We start from the raw sequence: 26,626 nt of genomic DNA on the forward strand, positions 1-26,626 counted from the left end.
TCTTCTCACTCATTGTCGGTGAGTGTTCAGTTCTCTAGAGCGTTGTATATATCTGAGTCTTGGTGAACAAACAAACCTGTTTAGTTTTGGATGTCTTGGATCTCTCATTGCCTGACTACATCGACACGTAACAGAAGAACCGACCGTAACGACAAGACATCCTAAAAAAAATGGGCATCTTCATTGTCCCCAGGACCCCCAGGGCGCCAGCATCATCTTCAGCGGCGGTGAACTGGTTGTGGGGCCTCCAGCAGGACGGACGGCCGCTGGAGAGGTACGTGGAGGAATTCTCCGAGCTGGCGCATCTGGTGAACTGGCATGATGCCTTGCTTAACGCAGTGTTCTTGATGGGTTTGGATGAGGACACCATCCGATTTATGGACGCTCCCTGTTCGTACTCCTTAGTTGATACCATCAATCTAGTTTTGTTTCTTAATGGTTCCCTTTACAAGATAGAAGGGTGTGTGCCTCGTCTGAACCCATCAGCAACATCCGCGGCTGGGCCAGTTCACCAGCAGCCGGGTGCCTCCACTTACCCCTCCAGTGGACCGTCCGCTGAGGTCCCGACTGCCAGAAAACTACGAAACCCAAGAAGGGCCAGCAGCAAGCCCGCGCCTTCAGCCCAAACGGCCACCACCACACCTGAGCCAGAGGAGGGCTGGCTCATTGACTTCTGGGCAGAGCCCCTCACAGTACTTCAAGAGCCCGCTCCCGGCTTCCAAGAGCCCGCTCACGAGCCTGCTCCAGGCCCGCAAGAGTCCGCTCCAGGTCCGCAAGTTCCCCCTCCAGGCCCGATCTTCTCCCGGCTTCCCAGAGCCGCCACCCGGTTTCCCAGAGCCACCACCCGGCTTCCCAGAGCCGCCTCCAGACCACCACGGGCGCCCCACTCCAGCCGCCTACGAGCCTACCAGGTAAGCCCCAAAATCCATTAAACAATTTTTTGGGGGGGGGGGCTATAGTCCCATGGGTGGGGAACTGATGGGTGGGACGTTAGCCCAGGCCAAGCCTCCAGCCCTGGCCGAGCCTCCAGCTCCTTCCATGGCCCCGGCCCAGCCCAAGGCTCCTGTCCTGCCATGGCCACCCCAGGCTCCGGACCCGCTATGGCCTTCCCAGGATCCGGATATCCTAGTCCCGCCCTGGAGACCTCCATACCCGTCTGCACCTCCTCCGCACCTGAGTGGAGGTCTCCAGGGCGCCCCCCCCCCCTCCCCGGTGTTACATCTTAGGTGCGAGGACATGCCTACCAGGAGGGGGAGGTAACGGATGTGCAAGTCCGACGGTTAAGGGGTTTAATAAAGGGGTTTGAGTGACCAACTATCAGTATTTCACCTGACAAAAATATATTTTTTAGTGTTGTCCATATTATATTTCACCTGCAGCAGCATTGTGAACTTTTGTAATGAAACGTTTGGCCATTAACTTTTAAATACATCATTATATTTAAACTGCAAACAGGAGGAGAGTCTCTGCATTAGAGACCTACGAATGGCAAATCAACGAGCGGATACATTTCTCTCCAATACGGTAAGACATTAAACTAAATGTGGAGGATTTTAACTGATTTTAACTGTGACTAATCTGACGATGATTGAAAGGGCATTTTTAAACGCTGACGGGATGCACGTAACTAAGCGACAGAGTTTGCTAAAGATGAAGTATTATGTCCCAGAGCTTGCATACTCATCTGCTACACACTCACTTCACAAAAAGAGTACATAATAAAGACACATTACTGTTTTATATTTTATGTAATATATTTATATTAATGCCAGAGTGGAAGTGAGTGATTAGTGTTTTTATAATTTTTATAAAATAAAATAAAATTAGTACATTTGTGTCAAGATTATTAGTGACCATTACAGATTCATTTCAAAATGGAAATGTTGGTGTGGTTTTTAACGAGAATAATCTCAAGATTCACTTTTATGTTCTTCTACTTACTTTCCTTTTGTCTTTTTCCACTTTCTGCTCCACCAACACACAGCAAATTAAAAAGAGAGCAGGTGGCAAACCACTTACAGTCAGCCAGTTGCCCTAAACTTGTCTCAATCAGCATCCCTGGTTTTAAGTCTTAAAGAGCAGCGGTCCCTTTCGTGTCTCTGAATTATTGAACCGCATCTTCGAGTGAAGCATTTCCCCCTGGAGGATGTGGGGTTTGAAGATGAAAGGCATGTAAATGACAGCAGCTCTAAAACCAGGACAGACACTTTCCTCCACGAGTTTCAACGAGCTGCTGGAACCGCTCAGTAAACCGCAGTGTTTTTGTGTTTTGTGTCCATGTCTAATGTCTCTCATGTTTTTGCTGACTGTGACAGGGAGTCACACAGAGGGATGGTTAGTCAACACCTTATCAGATTCAGCCTGGAAAATGATCTGTGAAACCTGTGCCATGTTTTTCTCCCTGATAGGGGGGATTTGTTTCAGTAGGCAGAAACTCTTGTCCTTTGAAGCTTCACATATGCTTGGGAATGAGAAAATATGAACTATACTACAGCTAACCTTTTATACACAGTTAACATCAGCACAGACCTTGACTAGCTTCTTCTAAGTAGAAAAGGCAAAACTGCAATCAGAAAAAAAAGCATATTAACAAGTTTAAGTCAAAAAGTCAATGTATATTGTCTATTGAGATTGACTTTACTGTTATAGGGTCTCACAGACTCCAATGGCATGAGGACAATACCTAAATAATAGGATTGCACCAATTTTAAATTCTGTCTGATAAAGATAAATGACAGATTATATAGGCCTACTAGAATTGTAATCAAATTTCTATAAATATTTGCTTTCTGTACTAAATTTAGACAAAATAATAAAGTAGAAAGAGCTATAGGCTAAATAATGCTTTAAAGGAAGTGTATGTAAGGTTGTGGCCAAAACTGGTACTGCAGGTGTATCCCCTCTCCCCCTCCCTCTGACTCGAGGTTGCCAGATAGGCTGCAGGATCCAGCTGGGACATTTGTTTCTGCAGCTGTGGTAACTAGCACATCTGGCAACCCGGATGCCGAAACACTATGTGGAGGGTGGAGCTTCAGGCCAAAAAACAACATGACAACATTAACATTAGTTGAGGGCTGTAACAACAACTTTTAAGTGATTATATCCTGGCCAGACTACTGTTGTCAGTGATATAAGTATTTGAAATTAACATGATTTCTTAATTTTTGTGACATATAGGGCCATTTTATGATTAATTGAAATATATTTCTTACATACAGTTCCTTTAAATAGCTATTACAAGTAAATTTATGCATCATAATAAAATGTACAGTTTGAAAGATGGAGATTTACTTTGAGATTTGCCAAGGTTACATTTAACAGTGTTATTAGCTATTAGATTAACTTTAAATGAGCATTATATAATGGCAAAGGAGACCTAAATGTAAAAATAAAGAGAAAATAAGCATGCACAATTATAGCCAATGTTATTGTACCACTATTTTGTATATTCCTAAGAATAATCATAGTTATTTTGAAATTACCCATAGGCCTATACTTCTGCACTCAATTCTTAAATTTATAGAATCAAAACCCAACAGACACATTGAAGCTGTATCAATTTTTTTTATTCTTTTATTTTCCCCTCAGTATAATCTAAGCCTTGAACCCAATACATAAATCAACCAAAGGGACGTAAAGAAAACTGAAAACAGGGAGAGCAAATATCAACTAAATGTCAACAAAAACACTGGACAAACAATTTTTTTTTCCTTTTGTCTATATAACAGAGATATGGACCCACATATGGGAGAAGGACGGCAACAGTGATGTTAGATAATCCAGTACAGCTTTATAGCTCACACAATGTTAACACATTGCAAAGCTCAGCTTTTTGGAGGCTGATTGAAAGAATAAAAAAAGTTGGCTGAAAAGTAGTTAAAGGAAAATGTTAATTTTAAGCAACAAAAAAAAATGGTTAGCTCATTTAATTTTCTTTCAGATCATTTGGCATCACATTATGGTGCCTTGGAAGGCAATCTAACTCCAATATCCTTAAAAGGTGCCTTCTTACAAAATGCCTATTATTGAGGCAGCAGAACATATGTGCCCCGTTTCACAGACAAGGCTTAAGCTAGTCCCAGACTAAAATGCATGTTTGAGCTGTCTTAACTGAAAGCCACTTGCACTGACATCTTTTGAAATATGCAAACCAGTAATTTTTCTAAAGTACATTTGTAAAAGCTACTTAAATATCTTAATTTAACTAAAGACTAGTCCTGGCTTAATCTAAGCCCTGTCTGTGAAACCAAACCATGGTTACTTCTGAATGGCCATGGAGAAATATATTTTTCACTATACCAGATGGTCTAGTTCCAGCCTCTAACAGCAGGTGTTAATTGGACCATGCTAATCAACCAAACCCTGACACATTGAACCATACAGAACAAATTTATATTATCACCACATAACCAAGTCAGCAACCTGGTTTTCAAGCCCAGATCTTTCACTACTTAGCAACACCGACCAATCCTATCATGATTATACAAAGTATCATGCCTCATATTGGATGTATAAAATGTACATTCTTTTTTTTTCAGTGAAGCCGAGCATGCTGAGAGCAAGCTGCCATCTTCATTTTTTAAAAGTACACACAGCTTTTAAACCAATCTTGTTTAACACAGTCTGAAACAACCACGTGGTTATCTAACCTGGTTGATGCTTAAGTGTTGCATCAACCATCATAGCCAAATAGTTATAAACAGAGAAAAGAAATATGCATTAAATGTAAAATTAGTCCAATGCATGTTCTAGTCACATCATATGTTTATGCTATAGCATTGCCAGTCATAATTTCCATGTGAAGCTAGCTAGATACACTAGGTTGCATATTGCCAAAAGTTTTGGGACGCCTGATTTTACATTCACATGAACTATAATTATATCCCATTCTAAATCTGTAGGGTTTAATATGGAGTTGGCCCACCCTTTGCAGCTATAACAGCTTCAACTCTTCTGGGAAGGCTTTCCACAAGGTTTAGGAGTGTGTTTATGGGATTTGTTAGCCATTCTTCTAGAAGCACATTTGTGAGGTCAGGCACTGATGTTGAGGCCTGGCTCGCAGTCTCCCCTTTAATTCATCCCAAAGGTGTTTTATCGGGTTAATGTCAGGTCAGTCAGGTTCCTCCAAACCAAACTCGCTCATCCATATCTTTCTGGACCTTGCTTTGGTCACCGGTGTGCAGTCTCCACTACTTTAGAGTCCAGTGCTGTTGTGCTTTACACCTCTGCGTCTAACACTTGCATTGCATTGCACTTGATGTAAGGCTTGGATGCAGCTGCTCGGCCATGGAAACCCATTCTCTGAAGCTCTGTTTGCAGTGTTCTTGAGGCTACACAAAGTTTCGAGGTCTGTAGCTAATTACTCTGCAAAAGTTGGCGACTTCTGCACACTGTGTGCTTCAGCATGGGCTCTGTAATTTTACATGACCTTACGAGTTGCTCTTGGTCCTAATTGCTTCCACTTACCACTAACAGTCATTTAGTAGAAAATACATTTCACTAATCGACTTATTGCACAGGTGGCAACCTTTCACAGTTGCACGCTTGAATTCACTAAGCTCCTGAGAGTGACCCATTCTTTCACAAATGCTGGTAGAAGCAGTCTGCATGGCTAGATGTTTGATTTTATGCACCTTTGGCCATGGAAGTGATTGGAACACCTGAATTCAATGATTTGGAGGGGTGTCCCAATACTTTTGGCAATATAGTGTAGTTACACATAATATATGATCACATGATCAGTATGGACGTGAGTGGAGTGCAGAGCTTTCTCACATCAAACACAGCCAGGGGATCTTCACACGCTAATGCTGTAGGACATTAATGGAATGTTTAATTATCAGAGTCCGTAGAGCATAAATAAGTAAAGGTTGCCATTTGTCAAAAACACTGCTGAAAAGATATCCCCTCCCCTATAAACCTCTGGTGACATCTGACCTATGCCCCCATTATCAAGGCTTTAGTGTTGCATCAACCATATCAGAGCCAAACCGTTATAAACAGAGAAAAGAAATATGCACTAGACCTAAAACTAGTCTAATGCATGTTCTAGTCACATAGGCCTATTATGCATGTATAATAACGGGCTACATGTTTATATGGCCCACATGCATTGATTATGTTTAGACATGCTGATGTTATTCCAGCCACTTTATTTTTTCATTTACAAATATGATATTGTATTTTTTGCCATTGCATTTTTATGACTCATTACTGGATCAGTCAAAGAAAAAGAATTTATCTTACCAAGTTCTTTGATATTTTAGAGTCCTAGAATGCCCTTGTTGTGAGCAAATAATTAAATGAACCCATAAAAGAAATTGTTATAAATCGCATATATGACAGGTGAAATTACGTTCACATGTTCATGTAAGGGGGAAAGTGTACATATATTATACAAGCTGGCCTAAGACAGGTGTCCTAAAGCCAATTTCCTCTTTTTAAATAAATAATTACATTTTAATTAAACGTTCCCTGTACTTCCTGTTGTAAACAATGTAGAACACTACTTGTCAAGATATCCACTGGAGGCAAGTTGTAGTGAATAAAACCGAAATGCAGTTTTATTTAAACAAGGTGATAAATAGAATCAACTTGACTTGAACTTTGTATGACTTGACTATAACAGACTTGAACATGAACCGTAGGCAAACTTGACAAATTCACCCACGAACGAGGTTACATGGCAAACCTGAGGGCTTGTTCTGCATTCCAGGCAGGTTTTTGAGCCCGTAAATCACGACTTTAAACCACAACTCATGATTTTGTAATGTTCCAGGCAAAGTCACGGCAAATTGCTGTAGCTAGATGTAAACAAAGCATGGCGGACCGTACCAGCTTATGCTCATTTACAATCATTTCTATCAACAAAGGTGCTTACTCCTTGCTTATTTGAGGGACACGGAGGAGAAAAAACAGAGCATTAAGGCAAGAGAAGCTGTTATACCTTTTATTATTTGTAAAATACCGTGTGACTTCCATAAACACTGCATCCATAGGGGCTGCCATTGTTGTTTTGCGGGCTGTGTGATGTCAGAGGACGTAACTGTGAGTACATCGATCTAGTACGAGTTCAGGGGTGGGAAGTCATGGGTTTGACTGCAGTTCCAGTGCATCTTTATGGGTAGAAGTTTGGAAAAACTTACGGGTTACGGGTTGCCTGGAACGTGGCACAAGGACTAATGACTGACAAGACACACCTGTGAACAATGATAAAGGCAATAGACCAATGAAAAGAGACTCGCCCTGCACCCCAATTCGCATACTATCATACTAAATAGTATTTGAAATAAGAATTAGTATTTCCCAAATCGTAGTATGTTGAAAAGAGCATTCCAAAGATACCCGAATGGTTTATTCATTTATTGAGAACTTTTGTAATGTCACGTTTATCCATTAACTTTTCCAGAGGTGGACAGTAACTAAGTACATTTACTTGAGTGCTGTACTTAAGTACACTTTTTGAGTATCTGTACTTTACTGGAGTATTATTTTTTCTGGAAACTTATGACTTTCACTTCACAACATTTGAAAGACAACATACTTAAAAATCATACGTTTTACTACACTACATTTCTATCTAGGTCAAAAGTCGTTTCTGTTGCAGCTCTGAAAGTCGGCGGATGATTTTTTCCTTCTTTAAAAGGTTTTTTGTTGTTGTTGTTGCAGACAGTCTATCAGGAATCACTCTTATAGTCATATACATTTCCCCAACTTTTTTTGAACACTGATCATTTCATAGCAAAGTGGAAGAAGACGGTTCTTAGGCTCAAGTGTGTGCACCCATAGCCATGCTTTGATAGTATGTTTCAGTTTTTTTTAAAAATCAAGATTAGTTTAGTTGGCATACACTTGGTGCATGTCTTATAAAATATTAAAAATATAAACGTCTGGGAGAAAGAGAATGGTAAAGTTGGGAGAATATCAGATGTGTATCAGTGTATTGGATCCGTGCATTCGGCCTTAAAGTGACAGCAGCTTTGTAAAGAGCTTTGTAACTTATATACAAGTATTTAAATGAGTTTAAGTTAGTCATATGCTAGTATGTCAGATGGAGCATCACTGACTGGCTTAAACCATGATGACTGTGCATTTATACAACAATAATAAAATAATGCATTGGAATAAAAAAGGATATTTACTTTGATACTTAAGTACTTTTGAAAAGAAATACTTCTGTACTTTTACTTGAGTAAAAATCTGTTTTTACAACTTTCACTTGTAACAGAGTAATATTTGACCAATAGTACTTTTACTTTTACTCAAGTAATAGAGTTATGTAATTTGTCCACCTCTGAACTTTTCAAAGCATCATTATATTTAAACTGCAAACACATGAGGAGAGTTTCTGCATTAAAGACCCACAAATGGCAGATCAGCGTGTGGCTACATTTCTCACTTATATGGTAGGAAATTAAACTGAATGTGGAGGATTTGAAGGCAGTTTAAACTTTAATGAGATGCACGTAACTAAGCAACAGAGTCTGTTATAGATGACGAAGCAGTATGTCCCAAAACTTGCATACTTCTCTGCTACACACTCAAAAGTATATACTTTTTGTTCACAAAAAGAGTACATACTTTTAGGACATAATATAAGTAGGCGAATTGGAACGCAGCATCAGGAAGCACATTGCATGATCACATGAGGGCACAATGGAAATCACATGACAAACCAGGAAACATGCATTGAACAACAAAATAGGAAAATAAAACATGAACATGAAAAAAAACACTAGACATTACTATGGCCATTCAAAATCATAATTTCATATAACTGATGTTTACATGTGTAACCCACAAACTCCAAAATGGTTGTAAAAATTGATTATTTTTAGTTTGTTGTTAGTTAGTTTTTGTTTTTTTTTTACACCTGTGAACCTTTTTATAGCTGTTCACCTCACTGTCTGGTGCATGGTAAACAACACCTGTCTACTAAGCCCAAGTAACCTCTTCATTTTGAGTCCAACAAATGAAAACAAGTAACTGGCAGGATATTTCATGAATAGGCCTTTCTTAAAATATGGCATATATTATTTGAGGTCTAAAAGACAGGGACATTAAAATTCATTCTCCATTCTCACAGAAGCTTTTTCTGCATCTTCAGCTGTTTTTGAATTGATAGACTGAGCCAGTCTTTAATAGCTACATTTCTTCAGTCACATAATAAGTTGAATGGAAAGTAGAGGCTATATTAGCCCTAAGAGGTCTGTTAGCCGCAGCACTGCAAAAAAATAAAAATAAATACTGATTCATCATCTAAAGCCATTTACACAAAAGATTACTCTGGAAAATGTTATGTAATTGTAAGAACCATAGGAGGTAATTAAGTGTAAACAAACTAATTCAATAACTTGATTATTAAGTTACATATTAAACAAGGAGATGTAAAACCTGTGCAAGTTTAACTTCAGGGAAGTGTGTCTGCATCTGTGCGTGTGTGCGTGTGTGCGCGTGTGCGCGTGTGCGTGTGTGTGTGTGTGTGTGTGTGTGTGTGTGCGCGCGCGCGCATGCGTGCTTGGTATTCCCAACGTTATGGGGCTTTGATGAGGAACCTGGGTGATGATGTTATCACTAGAGCACCAGCCTAGTACTATTACTTAGAGTTTGCACTGATTTCATGATAAGTTTATTATATGTTGCATGTTGACACTGTATGTGTTTATGTACAATACCAACATTAATTGTTCAACTTGGTTATGTTATGTTAGTTACTTTAGCAGGGGTGTGCTCTTGTAGCACATTTATTTTGTATTATGAGTGCTATGATGTATTAAATTGTCATTGTGGCAAGCAGCGTGGTGGCGAGGGATAATGAGCATCAGCTGCGCGCCGCACTGGTCTCGGCTCACGGCGGAGTGACGGGAGTATAAAAGGAAGCGCGAAGAGACTGGAAGACGAGAGAGGACCAGACCTGGACTTTACATTGAGTTTTGTTTGTGGTTTATTGTGTGTGTGCGGGCGGTTGTCCGTGAGGGGCTGCCCGCGTTACTTTCGTTTTGTTTATTGTTTTGAATTAAATTTGTTGAACATTCACCAGTTCCCAACTCCTTCCTTCTTGCTGCCCGAACTCCACAGCACCACAATCCCCCTTAGCCACGAGGGCTCTTTCTACAGCATGTACCTCCTTCCTCCTGGGTTTTGGCACCAATGTAATAAAGTTCATAAATATGGGAAGAAACGAGGCGGGAACCGGCCTATTGAACAAAACTAGGATAAGGGATTAAGCCAGGATATCTTGGTAATCTTGTCATCTATATGCAACATTTAGTACAACGCTGTCATGTAAACATACCCCGAAGGCACACTTACACCAATAGCGATAACAATAATGAAATATAACTGTATATTAGTGGATAAATTGAGCCAGGATCACCAAGATATCCCGGCTTAAGTCCTTATCCTAGTTTTGTGCAATATGCCCCAGGGGCCTGTACCATGATGGTAGTTTAACAAACTCAGGGTTAGAGGATTAGTTTTGAGTTGACAAAACCAAACTAATCTATTCAGGCTTTGTTGGTACCATGATGCTGGTCATCAGCTTTCTCTGTCAATTTAGGCTTTGATCCTGAGTTCAGGAGTTTAGCTGTGACATCAGTAGTGAACAGCCAGTCACACGCTGTGGAGCAGTGGAAGTGGGATTCATTTCTCTCCGTAATAATCGTAAAAATCTTGGTAGATTATTACATGATTGAAAAATATATGAATTTTAACTAATTTACACAGCAAGAAGAAAAGAGCTGTTTATAAAAGAGGACAACTTAAAGAAAAAATATTCTATGTCAAAGCAAGTAAAAGTTATGAAGCTAGTTGATATATATAGAGAGAGAGAGAATTGGACATTTTAGCTCTTTAAGCTATTTTAATCGCTTTATTTATTGATTTTAAATCTTATTTGTATGACTTTTTATAGGTTATTTATATTAATTTTAACAAAGTGCCTATTAATGATTGATTAGCTAAAATGACAAATTTATTTAATCAAGTAATTGATTAAGGGTCTAATAATTACATAAATTATATATGAATAATTCAAAATTATTATTATTATTATTATAAATAAGCATTGTTTAGAGCCAGATGCTTTAGTCTTTTGCTATTTAGTGACCTTTAATTTGCAGTAGAAACAGGGGGAGTGACTTTATTGCATCAGAAGTGTGTCACTTTACTCACAGCTGATTAGTCCAATTTCAGTTTGAGATCTCTTATCCAGAACATAACCTGCCCTGGAGCAGGTTAGCTGTGGAGCATACATTTCTATGGAGATGAACACAGCTAAAAGCCAAACCATTTTAATGGACTAGCACAAACTATGCTTAAACTTATCTGGCTAGCCAGCTAAACTGGCTTCATGGTATAGGCCCCAGGCCTGGTCCTCTCTCGGCTTCCACTGTCTTCGCTCCTCCTTTTATACTCCTGTCACTCCGCCGTGTTTTATTTGTAATAAATTAGTTTTTGAACATATATTTGTGATGTGAAACCCATGATGATATCATACTTTTATACACATGAAAGCTGGTTTCAAATCTTCTTACCAAATCTCTAAATCTTTTTTCATAGCTTGCCTGTAGTCGGCTGGTCGCTATGATTTTCATAAACAACATTTTGAGAAAAAATAAACTGTCAACCCCCTTTTTTTCACATAGACATGAAAATGCATTATCCAAACTTGAATGCTGGTTGTAATTCAATAAAGCTTTATAATATATACCTGAGGTTGTTTTAAAGACAACACACACACACACACACATATATATATATATATATATATATATATATATATATATATATATATATATATATATATATATATATATATATATATATATATATATATATATATATATATATATATATATATATATAAGGCTGTACCTGGTAAATGTTCAGAGTGAGAGTTTGGTGGTCCCTGAATCAATGAGACTGGAGGTATTGCAGTTAAGTCATTCTGTACCATGACTGTGCAGGGCATCTAGGCCAGCAGAAAATGTAATCCAGAATTGCTGGTAGATGTTATTGGCCCAGGATCTATATGAACATAATTGCTTTTTGTAAGTCTTGTCCAGAGTGTCAGTTGGTGAGTCCAGCTAGAAAGGGTGATAGAGCACATCTGGTGAGCCTACCTATTATTGACATCCCATTTTCTCGCATTGCTATGGATGTAGTGGGTCCTTTGGAAAGGAGTAGAACAGGACATTGGTGCATTCGTGGTTGCAGATTATGCTACTAAATACCCAGAGATTATTCCTCTTAACAACATGGTTAGGCTTACCCAAAGAGGTAATTACAGACAAGGGAACCAACTTTACATCCAAACAAATTAAGCAAGTATATTCAATGTTGATTTAATTAGACATTGAAAACTATTTTGTGCAAGTTTTTATCTGATACAAGTACAGGCTGGGACCAATGGATGTGGTACTTTATGTTTGCCTATCAGAAAGTTTCACAATCGTCTACACTAAGGGCTACTCATCCTTTGAACTGCTCTACAGTTTTTTGAACCATTGGATGTCTTGAAGGAAGCCTGAGAAGCAAACAAGGCAAGTGAGCAAACAAATATCTTATTGTATGCCATTAAGATGAGGGAAAAGATGAGCTTAAAGGCAGGGTTGGTAAGAGTTAACATGACAAAAGTGCTGCAACAACAAAACAATTGGACGATCAGACAAGATGGAAGAGAATCTTAACTCCAAGTTTGAAATTGCTACTGTTTCTTCTCACATCTGACAGCTCATTACTGGCCAAGCGACATGGGCCATATGAAGTATTACAGAAAAGTTCTAACAACAGTGAGGTTGTTGAGGTTGTTGCTCTTTACCTGATCGGTGGAAGAACTCTCAAGTTTTTCTTATTAAATGCTTAAGACCATGGCATGATAGAAATGGCTTGTAGTCTGAGCAGCTCTGGGCAAGGAAGATGTATGAAGAGCAATACTTCCCATTTGATCAAAAGTCAATTACCTTTCCAGCAGTAGATCATCTTACAGCTAAACAGCAGAGTTTCTGAAATGAGTACCAGGGGTCTCTTCAGTGATAAGCCAGGAAAAACAAGTCTCCTAAAGTACAATATTCGCCTTCTACCTACAGAGCCCATTAGGCAGATTCATTATAGAGTGCCCGTCTGCCTGATTCCTGATTCAAGAGGAAGGGAAAGTTATAATTAGACATCATAGAACAGACTAGAAGCAAATGGTGTAGTCCATCGATGCTATTACCAAAAAAGGATGGTTCACTCCAGTTTTGTGTGGACTTTTCAAAGCTTAATGGAATTTCAGCCTTTGATCCATACCCAGTGCCAAGAGTCGATGAGCTAATTGAATGACTGGGCAAAGCCAAGTATTTAACGACTCTCGACTTATGCAAAGGATATTGGCAAGTGCCATTTACTTTCTCTGCTAAAGAACTGAATGCTTTCCCCGTTTTTTCTGGATTATATAAATTTAAATTTATGCCTTTTGGCCTACAGGGGACTGCAACAACCTTTCAGCACATTGTGGACCAGGTGTGGATCCATCAGGCCTCAGGTAGATAAAGTGTGAGATATCTTGTCATGTGTACCCCAAATGACGAAGAAGAGGGTTAAATCATTTCTAGGCTTGGTTAGTGTTGTCAAAACTACGACCGCGATACCAAGTCTTTACTGAAATTTAAAGGGGTGATGAATTGATAAATCAACTTTGCCTTGAGCTTTTGTTATACAAAAGGTCATGGTAATATAAGAATATCATGTAATTGTAAGAGCTCAAATATCCTTTATAGTCAAAGAAAAGGATTAATAGACACCAGGCCCAGAAAACGATCATGTTTGCATCTTGACATCATCAACTGACGAAACACAGCCTATAAAGAATATTAAAGGAGTACTTTAGCGCTGGGAAGATGAATCTGTATTTAAACTGGGTCGTTAATGTAGTAGAAATGTGAAATTATTTTTTAATTTAGTGCTTTCTAGACTGAGAAAAGACAGAAACGTATTTTTGTCTCATGGGGATGAAAGACTACAATTCCCAGAATGCTTCGTTGCCCTACGAGGGCACTCCCAAAGCCGCTACTAGATTACTGAATCACTGATCACTTTCCCACCGCGACCGCGTTCATTTTAATAAAATCAGTTCAGGCGGGCGTACACTGTGCGAATTCGGACACTCGGGAGATTGTGAGATATTGCAGATGCTACGAGTCATTTAATTTGATCATCGCTGCAGGAGTCAGATATATTGACAGTCATGGATGAGCTTGTGATGAGAGCTGAGGTAAATGCGTCCGCAGCATAGATTCACAGCGCATGTTCAGTCTGGCGCATTTTTGTTCATGCCTTTGAAAGCTGAACTTTCATAAGAATTAGTGTGAGAAGTTGAAAGACTTACTTTGCTCTGCCGTTTAAACATGAATGCCTGAGGCTGCAGCTGCGAGCTGAGTGTGATCTATCATCCCCCATGCGCGAGTTGAAAACATGCGGAAATGGCTCCCTCTGCTGGCTGTAGTCTTTAACCTCTGGCCAACAATTCCTCCGATGGCGCAAATTGACAATAATTGCGTCATGGGAGGAATTTTTCCAGAAATAAAATGCTTAAATCTCTCGTCTCAGGGGGATATGAGAGGGGGGAGCACAATCATTCCCCTCCCTCATGTGAATTGAACTGACAGGGGCATAGATATGACAGGGGAGGTGAAGCTCATTAAATATGCATATCTTATCCAACCCTAGCCGTGGGCGTTTACTTCCAAGTCTCCAGTGCGGCATGCTCATCAAAACCCAGCGTTTTGGAGAGAGCCTCAAAACCAGTGTAGAAAATAGCCTATTACTTATTATGTTTTTGAATGTAAAAGCACACAAACATCATTAGTTGACCTCAGGCAACAGTATAAAAAAATGTAAAATGCCATGAAACCTTTAAAAAATGTGATGTTTTGAGAACTGATGAGCTGGAATCGTAAACACTTCTGACTGGCCATTGTGCTCAAGTGCTCATCAGATGTGCTTGTGATTGGCTACAATGATCAACACACAGGAGCGGTTTAAAAGCACATGGAAGTGTTTGAAAGTGTTTTGAAAGCAGGAGCGGGAGCGTTTGAAAGCACAAGCAGGCATCAACCAGCAGACAGGTAGGTTGATAGACGCCTGCATTCAGATGGTAATTTTGCCAACAATAGGCTTGGTGGGCTGGTGCAGGAGACTCTTTCCCAATTTTGCCACCAGATCTGCAAAATTAAATGATCTTACAAAAAAAGAGTAGTCTATTAAAAGTCAATTGGACGCCATAGTGAGCAAGCTTTTTAAGACTTTAAGGCTTGGTTTAAGTCTAGGACCAGTTGTACCAGTTGTACAATAGTACTATTACAGAGTGCCACCCAGTACAGTACATTTAGCAGAAAACTGTATCCTTGTAAAACTAACTACAATTGAAAAAGATTAAAGGGTCCTGGACACTAAAATACTAATTGACAGTGTTTTGGAAACTGATCATAGGGCTTTGCAATGTATCAGTAAATGAGAGACAGTAGCGCAAGATTTTGGTATGAGTACCATAAAACTTCAAATAATAGCCGAGTCCCAAATAGACGCCTGTCTCTTTTAAACGCTTTGTGTGACGACAGGTTTGGGTAAATAAACGCCGGTCTCAAATAGAGGCCTGGTCTGTTTTTTAGATATTGTTTTTTTTCCAAATATTTTTTAATCTGTTTTTTAAACATAGATCGTCTGTTCTATGTTTTGATTAGATTCCACGTGACAGTCGCAACCGTTCATGAACGACTCATCACTATGGCAACATAACAAAGAGGTTAACAAACTTTTAGTCATTTTACATTTTAGTCGAACGTTTTAGTCTTCAGTTTTTCTTAATTCTCTCAATACCACCATGAAGACAAAAAGAAAAAAAGTATGATTTGACATTTAAGCTGACAGTTGTCAAATTTGCCGAAATAAATTCGAGAGAAGCAGCGGCAAGACATTTCTTGGTTGATTCAAAGAAAGTGCAAGAATGGCGTAAAAATAAAGCTGAACTGCAACGTCTGTCCGAGGAAGACGACAAAAGGGCCAGACTGCGAGGTGGAGTTAGGAAGAAGGCCAGTGAAGAGCTGGAGGTGAGCGTTTGTGAGTGGATCCACAGCATGTGGGCAAAGCATCTCAGAGTCTCACGTAAAATGATCAGGGCCAAGGCAAAAGAAGTGTATGCAACAGTGAGTGACGGCAGGGATGAGGAGAGTTTTACTGCGAGCGCTGGCTGGCTGGACAAATTCCTGAAGCGCAACGACTTTTCAGTCAGAAGACACACAACTGTGGCCCAGAAAGACACCAAGCACTTCACTGAGAAACTGGTGAATTTTGTCACATACACAACACAGATTATTTAGGAAAAGAAAATGCAGCCGGAAACATTATAGCCATGGACGAAACAGCGGTGTGGTTTTATATGGTGGGCTCTACAACGGTGGATGCAAGAGGTGCACGCAGTGTTCCACTGAAAACCACAGGCCATGAGAAGAGCCACTTAACTGTGGTGTTGGCTGCGAAAGCAGACAGGACCAAATTGAAGCCTTTCATTGTCTTCAAAGGGGGGATCAAGGAGGTGAAATCAATGCAAAATATTAGTGGGGTGGTGGTGGCCCTGTCCAAAAATGGTTGGATGAAAGAGGAGTTGACTGCAGACTGGCTTCAGAGAGTGGTGGGAAAGCTCAACTTCGCCCCTTGTCTCATACCCTGGGATTCATATCGCTGTTATATCAGCGCAGCGACCAAAGCTGAGCTCCAAATGGGCTACAACATAACCACGGCTGTCATACCCGGTGGCTGTACAAAGTATATACAGGCCCCTGAAGTTGTATGGAACCAGCCATTCAAAGCCAGCCTGCACGAGTCCTATGACAACTGGATGGCAGGGGATGTGGACAAAGAGTACACAGCTGGAGGAAATATGAGGGCCCCAGCTCGCCGCTTGTTGGTTTCCAGGGTACTTCAAGCGTGAGAAAAACTGGATATGGAGCGGCTGAAAAATTTGTTTAAGGTATGCTTGCAAGTACACGCGCACAAGTGTTTGTGTGTGCAAAGGAAGAAAGAGGAGATAATATATTTCATTAACTTCGGGATGTTATCCTTATGTATGTGGCCTGACAGTAACTTCTGATGGAAGCGAGGATCACCTTATCCATTGTTTCAAAGAGGGAGAGCCGTACGCATCTGGGCGGGAGCTGTTAGTGCAAGCAAGGCAAGCAGAGTTAGCGGAGGCCGGAGAGGGAGAAGTGGAGGAGAGCGACGAGAAGGAGGAATTCGCCAGTGAACTTGTAATTTAGGATCGCGGGGATGATGATAGTGATGAATAGAGTAATTTTCTATCACATGATTGCAGTTGTTTTACAGGGTCGCCTTTCATTCTTTCTTGTTGTGTTTCAGGCAACAAGTTCACAGCAAAAAGTCCAGTGTTAAATTAACTCTCCTCAGAGTTTATTTGGCTCCACACTCAAGAGTGTTAAAAGTAACTCTGAAGAAGTGTTAAAGGTAATGAGATAATTAAGAGATTAATTAAGTGATGATTGTCCATTAGTGAAGACACCTGATGATGACAAGCAGAATCACTGAAGGGAAGAGTCACCATTTTTGGTGTCACCATTATGGAGATCAGTGTTTGCTTTAGTTGGGCTCTTGACTCTTGGCTTTCTAACATTAGTTTTTTTTTCTGGCTGCTTTTATTGTGTGTTTGGAACATACATTTGGGCAAAGAAAGCACAGAGAAAATATGTTCAGGAGTTAGTGATGATTTGATTAACATAATCGTCATTTAGAGACTGGATCAACTAATATCATTCTGGACAAATATCTAGCTATATGGGGCATGTGTTGATTTTACATTATTGATTACAACAGTTCTGGGAAGTTAATAGGGTGAGATTTTGCACACAAAAATATTCTAACTACTTTGTTGCTTTACACACTCACAGACATCAAGAATCAATGTATGAATCTCAACAATGGTGACAAACAACATATCAGATACACAGATCAACTCTGAAAATCACAAAACAAGATACTAAAAAGTCACATAAAACAGCAAAAATAAAATGGTGAGAATAGAAAGAAATCACTAATTCAGTTCATCTTATAATTTATGCATGCTGCAATGCATGCTGGGAGCCATGGGTGAGTTTTGATTGGTGCACCCAGAATGCACTGCAAAAGCCTTTTGATGGCCACCATTGCTGAGATTCATACGCTGATTATTGATGTCTGTGTGGCTGAATGACAGAGAGATTCAAACCTTTTATTTAAAGAACAGAATAATTAATCAAAAAAAATCCCTCTGATTATATTGTAAAAACCAGATCTTATGCCATAGAATCACAGAGCTGCTATAATCAAGGAAGTAAACCTAACTCAAAGATTGGGCTCTAAATGGCACCAGTGATTCAGCTCATGATGATTATGTCAAAACATAACCATCAACACTTGGTCACATTTTCTCTGCACTTGTATGGCTGCTTTAAAGGAGCCAGGCGAAGACTAATGTTATAAAGTCAAGAGCCCTACTAAAGCAAACACTGATCACCATAATGGTGACTTAAAAATGGTGACTCTTTCCTCCAGTGATTCTGCTTGTTATCATCAGGTGTCATCACTAATGGTCAATCATCACTTAATTAATCTCTTAATTATCTCATTACCTTTAACACTTCTTCAGAGTTACTTTTAACACTCTTGAGTGTGGAGCCAAATAAACTCTGAGGAGAGTTAATTTAACACTGGAATTTTTGCTGTGTTCATTTGCTCGATGGATTTTAGCGGTAACTTATATTGTTCTGCCCATTGCTGTCACATCGTTTCGTTTTTTGTGCTACCAATAATCCAAGACATTTCTTACATTAAATTATTTGTTAAACACATTTGAATTAATTATAAATAAAATGTAATATAATGTGGTAACCTCCTACTGTCATGCTTGAACATCTCAACACTAAATTAAAGGCCTGTCTCTTATAGACGCCTGTTTCAAATACAAACCGGTGCAGTTCGGCATTTTGGGTAAAAAGAAGCCCGGGCTATTATTTGAAGTTTTACAGTATGACAGGGAGAGGTTCCCCGTGACAATGTTGTGTCCTGTTAGTGTATTGGGGGAAACTTGTCTATTTAAGCCATTGTATGAGAAGTTTGGGAGAGAGGCAGATTGCAGCATGTATACTATGCAAGCTTTCTTTAATAATAATGTTTCAAACATGCTTTTAAATGTGCTCAATCATCCATTTCACTCTTCCTTGCTAGTCGTTCCATCCATTACAATGATACTTGAATATGTGCTTTAGGCTTTATTTGCCATATTTTTTTCAGTTTGTAAAAGACTACAAATCATGACTGCTCATGTGAGAAGAAGGGTTCTTCACTTTGCATCCAAAAGCTCAAATCGGGTTCACTGCAATGGAAGCAATGGACATTTCTTTTACGCAATCCAGAGTCTTTGATGTGTGTCGTCCCCTCCATCTCTGAATCCTCTCAGGGAGATGTGGAGCTCTTTCACCCTCAGACTGCCTTTCCCTGCTGAGTGCAGATAAGACCACCCAAATAAACAGCAAAGCATTGGAGTGTGTGGGTGCTGAATTTATTCATTTTCGAAAGGCCTCTCATATTTACAGTTCCATCATCTATTTGTAGACAATTTTTGCTCCAATTTGAACAACAACAAAAAAATTAAGTCTTTAACCCTTACGAAAAATATGTTTATTCATGTTCTATTACTATACCTTTTTAAACAAAACAAAAATCTCAGAAAAATACTTTAAATTGCACTTAAGTGTACTTGACTTATACTGAAAGTATATTTGGCCTATAGTTGTACTTGTAATCTATTGATTGAGATATACTCAAAAGTATAATTAAGTATAAGTATACTTGGCTTGTAATTGTGTAAATGTTGTACTTTTTTTAGCATTGTTTTACATACAGTCTTATTAAACTTCCATTGTTTGAAAATATAGATTAGAATATTGAAATAAAACAGATCTGTTCTTAATTCTGTTGAATTTATAGGCTAGTCCACTGGTAGTACATGGGAATTTACTTTAAAGGAAGTGTATGTAAGATTGTGGCCAAAACTGGTACTGCAGGTGTATCCCCTCTCCTCCTCCTCCTCCTCCTCCTCCTCCTCCTCCTCCTCCTCCTCCTCCTCCTCCTCCTCCTCTACCGTGACTATTAAATGACAATATCCTGGCCAGACTACTGTTGTCTGTGATATAAGTATTTGAAATGAACATGATTTCTTAATGTCTACTGACATATCAGGGCCATTTTATGATTCATTGAAATATATTTCTTACATACAGTTCCTTTAAATCTACTTTGCTCTTTCCCCACCATTGATTTAATTTTTCATCTGTCTATGTTTTCACTGTTACATGGTAGGAGTTTCTGTACGCCATGACACATCTTCTAGTACAGAATTTCCTGGTCAAAATACAGAAGAAGCTGAAACAAGAGATAGAAGATTGCTCAATCAAATGTAAAATTATTAGATCAAAAATTAAACAGCATGTAAATGAAAACCTAATATTACGGGATAAAATGGCGAGGAAACTACTGTAAAGCTTTGTGGGTGTTTCTGGATTCAATCTACTCCATCTATGATCATCATTCTGAATCTGATCACGGCGTAGTCTTTGTCAAAAAGTGTTTTTCTCAACTTTTTGTTTAAAATGTTGCCTTTCTTTATGTGACATGATTACCAGGGATTACAATCAGAGGGCACTCCACACTGGACTATTAGCTATCACTCAAAGACTACATTACCCATAACCCACAGCCCAGACTAATCAGCTATGATTGTGTGTTTCATGATTCATGAATTCATCAAGATTCGACTGTTGTTTATTAGCTTGTTAGTTTCTGCCTATATAAATGTGGGATGAAGCCAAAATCACCCCCTATACCCTCAAATAAGACACTGTTTGAGGGGCCAGCCCTTTGTAGTGGATTCTGAAACCATAGTGGATTTATATTGAGTGCACTCATTCTATCCCACAATGCACCACTATAACAAGTGTACACTCAAAGGCTGTCCAAATTCACTCACTTGTTTTCATTCATTCCTACTTGACCTGTACAAAGTAGGGAATAGTGGATGAGAGTTTAGGGGTGATTTTGGTGAAAGGGCGATTCTGAAATCCACTGCGGCTTTAACATTCCTATATTATATATATATATATATATATATATATATATATATATATATATATATATATATATATATATATATATATATATATATATATATATATATATATATATATATATATATTAGAGGTGGGTATAGATTAATTTGTATTTACTATGTTCAGGGAAAAAGGGACTACTGTCAAATAAAAATAAATAAAATTAGAACAAATAATATTTATCTTCCTATGTTATTATAATGATTCTTTCCAGTTATGATTTTGCTTTATGTTTCTTGTTTTCTAAAAGTGTATATTTGGTCTCTGAGGAGTGACTGAGGGTCTAGCCTAGAGATGTGTGATATGTCACTAAACACTTGCAACAAGTGTTGTGTGTTTGGATTTTGGAGGCATCACACACCCCTAACATGTCAGGAGTGCAGAAACGGTGTTTGCTCACTTAGTCCGGCTAACAGATATGAAATGTGGATTTGTCTTTCATTTAATTTAATTAATTATATTTATATTTACATTTAATGAAACACTAAAGAGTCAAGATGAATATTGCCAGTACTATTGTCTGTACCTCTCACTGAGAGAAAGCACATGTTATCAGTATGTTTTGGTTATGACTGGAGCTTAATCAGCTCCAACCTTGGAGAGACTGTGTATCTGTGTATGTGCTCAATATTCTATTTTGCAGATCAGTGTTGAGAATGGTGTTGTTACGTCCCTCAGCTCTGGTGTTTGTTGACCCACTTGCATCTTTTCACTTATCATAATCAGATGAAATTTTAAAATAATATTATAATATTTAAACATAAATATGAAGGAAAAAACACATTATTTAATGGCTACAACAAAGTAAGCTACAGATAAATGTCTGAGCTGGATTTGAGCACACATCAGTTTACGATGAGTGAGCGGTTCATGAGCGCGCGGCTGCGGATTATTGAGCGGAGTCAAGTCAATTTTATTTATATTGCGCTTTTACAATGATGATTGTTTCAAAGCAGCTTCAAAGTGTTAAACAGGAAAATATTGCAACAAAATTTGATTCGGCTGTACAGTCGCTGTGGAGAAAACAGTGATGTTATCAACTCATTTTTATCATTGTTAGTTTTAGCATGAGTCTCACCAGTCCGCTTGGCTGCGCTTTGCTCATTACAGACTCGTTCTGGTCAGAACGACCACGTATTAAAAAATGGTCGGGTTTAAATCGGTCTGGGGCTCATAATTACAGTTAATGTGTCGGGCCGGGCCGGGCTCGGACACTACGTGCACAGGCTTGGGTAAGGTCGGGCTTGAATTTTTGAGCCCGATCTAACCTCTAATTTAAACGGAGCTATGGTTATCAATGTAAGTCTTTTAACTTCTCAATTTAATTTCTATGAAAGTTAAGCTTGCAAAGGCATGAACTGAAACATGCCAGACTGAACTCGCGTTGTGAATGTATGCCGCAAGTGTAGTCGCGATTACCTCAGCTCTCATCACGAGAGCTCATCAGCTCATTCATCTCACTCCTGCAGTTAGTGCTCAGTGCTGTGACACTCGCGCGGTGACTCACTCATTATATTGAACAGACACGTTCAGTTTTTAATTGTTGTGTCCTCTCCAACTCAGTCACAGTAATCTAGTAGGTGGCTTTGGGAATGGCCTCAGAGGGCAGGGAAGCATTCTGGGAATTGTAGTCTTTCATCCCCATGAGACAAATATATTTTCTGTGTTTTTTCAGTCTAGAAGGCACCAAATTCAAAAATAATTTCACATTTCTACTACATTGAGGACCCAGTTTAAATACAGATTCATCTTCCCAGCACTGAAGTACCCCTTTAAGTATACTTCATAAAATACTTCTTTTTGCTAATGGAGTCCTGGTCAATGGGTGGTAGTGTAACTGCCTTCATGAGTCATGAATCATTCCCTCAAGTGATTCAGTTAGTGTTCAAACACTAATTAATTCAGGAACAAACAAGTTTCTACTTTCTATTTGATTTATTCAACAACACAGATCCCTTAAGCATCTAAAAATGTATATGAATGAGTTACTGAATCATTCACTCAGCCGATTCAGAATTAAAAAAATAAATAAAAATGATTAGTTTAAAATCAAGCCACAATTGCTGTATTTTGTGAGACACTCTTGTTTCATTGGTGGTGCAAAACAGACAAAAGTGATACATTCTTTGTAAAAAGTAAGTATATTATTTTCCTGCTCCTATTGAGCTGTCATGTAGCAACATCATATCCATGTATAATATTGTTAATCGAATATCAGTATGGCTGAGGATGAGAGAAGTTTGATTTGTACAAGCTCAGGCTTATATCCATAGGGTTTGATCTCGTATTTGCCTTGATGAGATTATCTGATTCTCCTTTAGAAGTTGCTGCCTGGATCAATACTCTGATTGACATGTCCACACTTGGGAAAGAAAACCATACCCCTGGCACTGCTGCCTGTGATTACCCCATCTGCAAGCCTCCAAATCAGGCAGAGATAGGAAAGGGGGGTACTGGTACCCCCTTTAATGAGAAGCCCAGAAGAAATAATGAGAAGACTGTGTGTCAGAGGTGCTTCAAAGACCCAATCAGGCAATTTAAATCACTCCATGAGATGACAAATGAGGTCTTAACCCCTGTTGCAGCGATTGGACCCCTGGGTTTTTTTGAATAGCAGAGCAAATATGTAAGAAGTAATGCGTGGGCCACAACTCAATTAAATGCCTGTCGTGAATTTTTGCCGGCAGCTCTAAATGTTGTTTGACGCACAGAGCTTTAAATGTTGTTGTGAATACAAAGAGATGGAGAACAACACCAGTCAACATGTCTACCACCACACCAGCATTTACATTAATGGGATTTATACTCTGAGTGATTTATATATGTATAATACTGTATTTTGTATTTAAATTAATATTAATATTTTGTATGTATGTATGTGTGTATGTATTTATTTACCTACCTGTTGATGCTGAAACCTTTCCGACGATTATCAAGCAAATATCAAGCGATTGCAATATGTTCAAAACTCTGCAGCTGACTTGATCACTCACAAAAGAAAGAATGAGCACATTACTCCAATCCGCTATCACTTTGACTGCCTTCTGGTTTCTTTGTGTATAAACTTCAAGGTTTTAATTCTCACTTACAAAGCTTTCCAAAACCTCCGTCCTACATATTTATCCAACTTACTGCAAACTTATGCTCGTGTTTGCTCCTTACAATCAACTAGTGCGGGATTATTAGTCATCCCTAAATTTAGACTGGGGACTATGGGAGTCAGGTCTATCAGTGTTGTGGTCAAGCATCCTTTCTTCACTCTTTCAATAACCTCTTAAAACACACTTTTTCTCTGAATTTACTCTTTAGCTCTCAGCCTGTAAATGGCACCTTGTTATTTTTGTTATTTGTATACATCCCTCCTTGTCTGTATTCTCTAACCTAACTTTGTAAGCGACCTCTATAATTTTCAGCCCTTGTATATGCATTGTGCATTGTGCGACCTTGGTATCGTAAAGTATGAACATGTGGCCTAATATACCTGAAAACATCAGGGGCATTGATGCACACCTTGGGTGTCGGAAAGGCACCTACCCACCCATTCATGGTAGATCTACAAGGTTTGACATTTTCCAGGTGAATCTTATTCATGCACAAGTGTGTTTAAATTTTGAATTCTCTCCAAAAAGTTCAGAGACACAGACCTGAGGCTTCTTGAAGCTGTAAAAGTAAAATCAGCACTTTTATTGAGAACCTATAAAGGGATAATGAATTTTGTAGCTGTACTACAGTAGCCTACAGCCTATTTTACTTTTTGGTCAGTCAGAGGATATAAAAATGATGTCTTTAGAAAAAAAAAACATTTTTGTGTCGTCACTATGCTTATTTACGACCAGTTTTGTGAGTCTGCATACAGATATCATTGTAAAAAAAGATAAAAGCCAAAGAGCTGATTTAAAAGTATGAACATGTGGCCTAATATACCTGAAAACATCAGGGGCATTGATGCACATCAAAGAGCAGTCTGAAATAATGATTCTAATGGACCCTGAACTGGTGAATAGTTTTATGCTCATTATGTATTCTTCAATGCTATGTTTCATCTCTTGCACTGAGTCAACTCTTTAAGTCTTCAGTCTCTCCATTGTTTCTTGCATCATTCCTAATGCAGTACAATTTCGTGTCCTCATCATACACTACTGTTCAGAAGTTCAAAGTCTGTAAGATTTTATAATGTATTACTTACAGGGCAATTAAAAATGTATGGTTGTTTGGTGCCAAGTTCTTCTCTTACTCTGCATATTGCCTCTGTGGCTGGTGGTTAACGACATACGTGGAGTCCGTGTGGCTGGTATAATGAACTACTCGGCTCTCAACTGATAGAATATTACAACTACAATGCTCCATCATGTTTATTAGTCATTCAAGAACTTGGACTCCTATGACAGGCTTGGTAAATCCACAGAAGTGCTGGGTAAAGTTTGTTTATTCCCAGTCTGGTGAAACCATCCCTTCTATCTGGACAGCTGTGCGTCCTATTGCGTCTCTTTCACGTCATCAGACTCTGAGGATTAGTAGCACTGGGAACAATGCAACAGCGCCACACATGGAGATCGAGAGAAAACGTGGAGTGGATTTTAGTCTACTATGCCCAGATGCGCTGCTTATACAATATTAAAATGGAAGTGTTAAATATATAATCCCTTACAAACAAATCCTGCTTCATACAAGGTCATATTCAGAACAAAAGTTTGGACATAATGTGCCTTACAGAAACCTGGCAGAAACCAGATGTTTTTTGGGGTTTTTTTATGAGACATTTCCTCCTGGCTGTTATTTCGAAAAAGCTTTATCCAAAAAGAGCATCCAGAAACTCCAGCACATACAGAACAGTGCGTTAGGATCCTGATAAGAGTGTGTTATTATGAACACATCACACCAATTCTTCAGTCTGTACATTGACTTCCTATTTCCGCTCGGATCAAGTATAAATTTTCCCTCCTCACACACCCGTGTATTCATGGCAATACTCCCACCAAACTTAAAGAACTCATTACTCCACAGATCTCTGCATGTTCTCTTCGCTCAGCAAACACTCATTGGCTCAATCCCCCTAGGATTAAGACGCACACCACTGGGGACAGAGCCTTTTGGCCGCTGCTTCCCGCCTGTGGAATGCCCTCCCTGAACATCTGAGGGCTCCACAAATGACTGATGCTTTTAAAACAGGACTAAAATGTATCTGTTTAGAAAGTCTTTCAATGTTTAAATTGCTTTGTGTTTACATATTTGTGTTGATTTTAATTTAATTCTTAATTGCTAACTGCTTTATTTTATTTTCCCTCCCTTTGTAGCACTTTGAGATTTTCTTTCAAACGTAAAGTGCTTTATAAATCTAATGTATTATTATTATTATTATTATTATTATTATTATTATTATTATTATTATTATTATTGTTGTTATTATTATTAGAATGGCATCCCATTTTAAA

General features: G+C 38.8%; 1 protein-coding gene across 1 annotated transcript; it reads left to right on the forward strand.

Annotated features, from left to right (window-relative positions):
• Positions 1 to 26,330, forward strand: LOC137048875 (uncharacterized). Its single transcript, XM_067427202.1, has 5 exons — positions 1 to 911; positions 1,456 to 1,524; positions 13,468 to 13,525; positions 23,516 to 23,644; positions 26,224 to 26,330. The coding sequence occupies exons 1-5, from the start codon at positions 171 to 173 to the stop codon at positions 26,328 to 26,330; spliced, it is 1,104 nt and encodes a 367-aa protein (XP_067283303.1). The 5' UTR covers positions 1 to 170.
• Positions 26,331 to 26,626: the final 296 nt, after the last annotated feature.

Source organism: Pseudorasbora parva, chromosome 2 (assembly GCF_024679245.1).
Source record: "Pseudorasbora parva isolate DD20220531a chromosome 2, ASM2467924v1, whole genome shotgun sequence".
In the NCBI taxonomy this organism is placed as follows: Eukaryota; Metazoa; Chordata; class Actinopteri; order Cypriniformes; family Gobionidae; genus Pseudorasbora; species Pseudorasbora parva.

Bases quoted from the DNA above. Each gene is read 5' to 3' on its own strand.
- LOC137048875 (XM_067427202.1), top strand. From the start codon at position 171: ATGGGCATCTTCATTGTCCCCAGGACCCCCAGGGCGCCAGCATCATCT. The intron at 1,525-13,467 runs GTAAGACATTAA...TTTGGCCTACAG, and splicing joins ATACATTTCTCTCCAATACG to GGGACTGCAACAACCTTTCA. The intron at 13,526-23,515 runs GTAGATAAAGTG...ATTCTCCTTTAG, and splicing joins GTGGATCCATCAGGCCTCAG to AAGTTGCTGCCTGGATCAAT.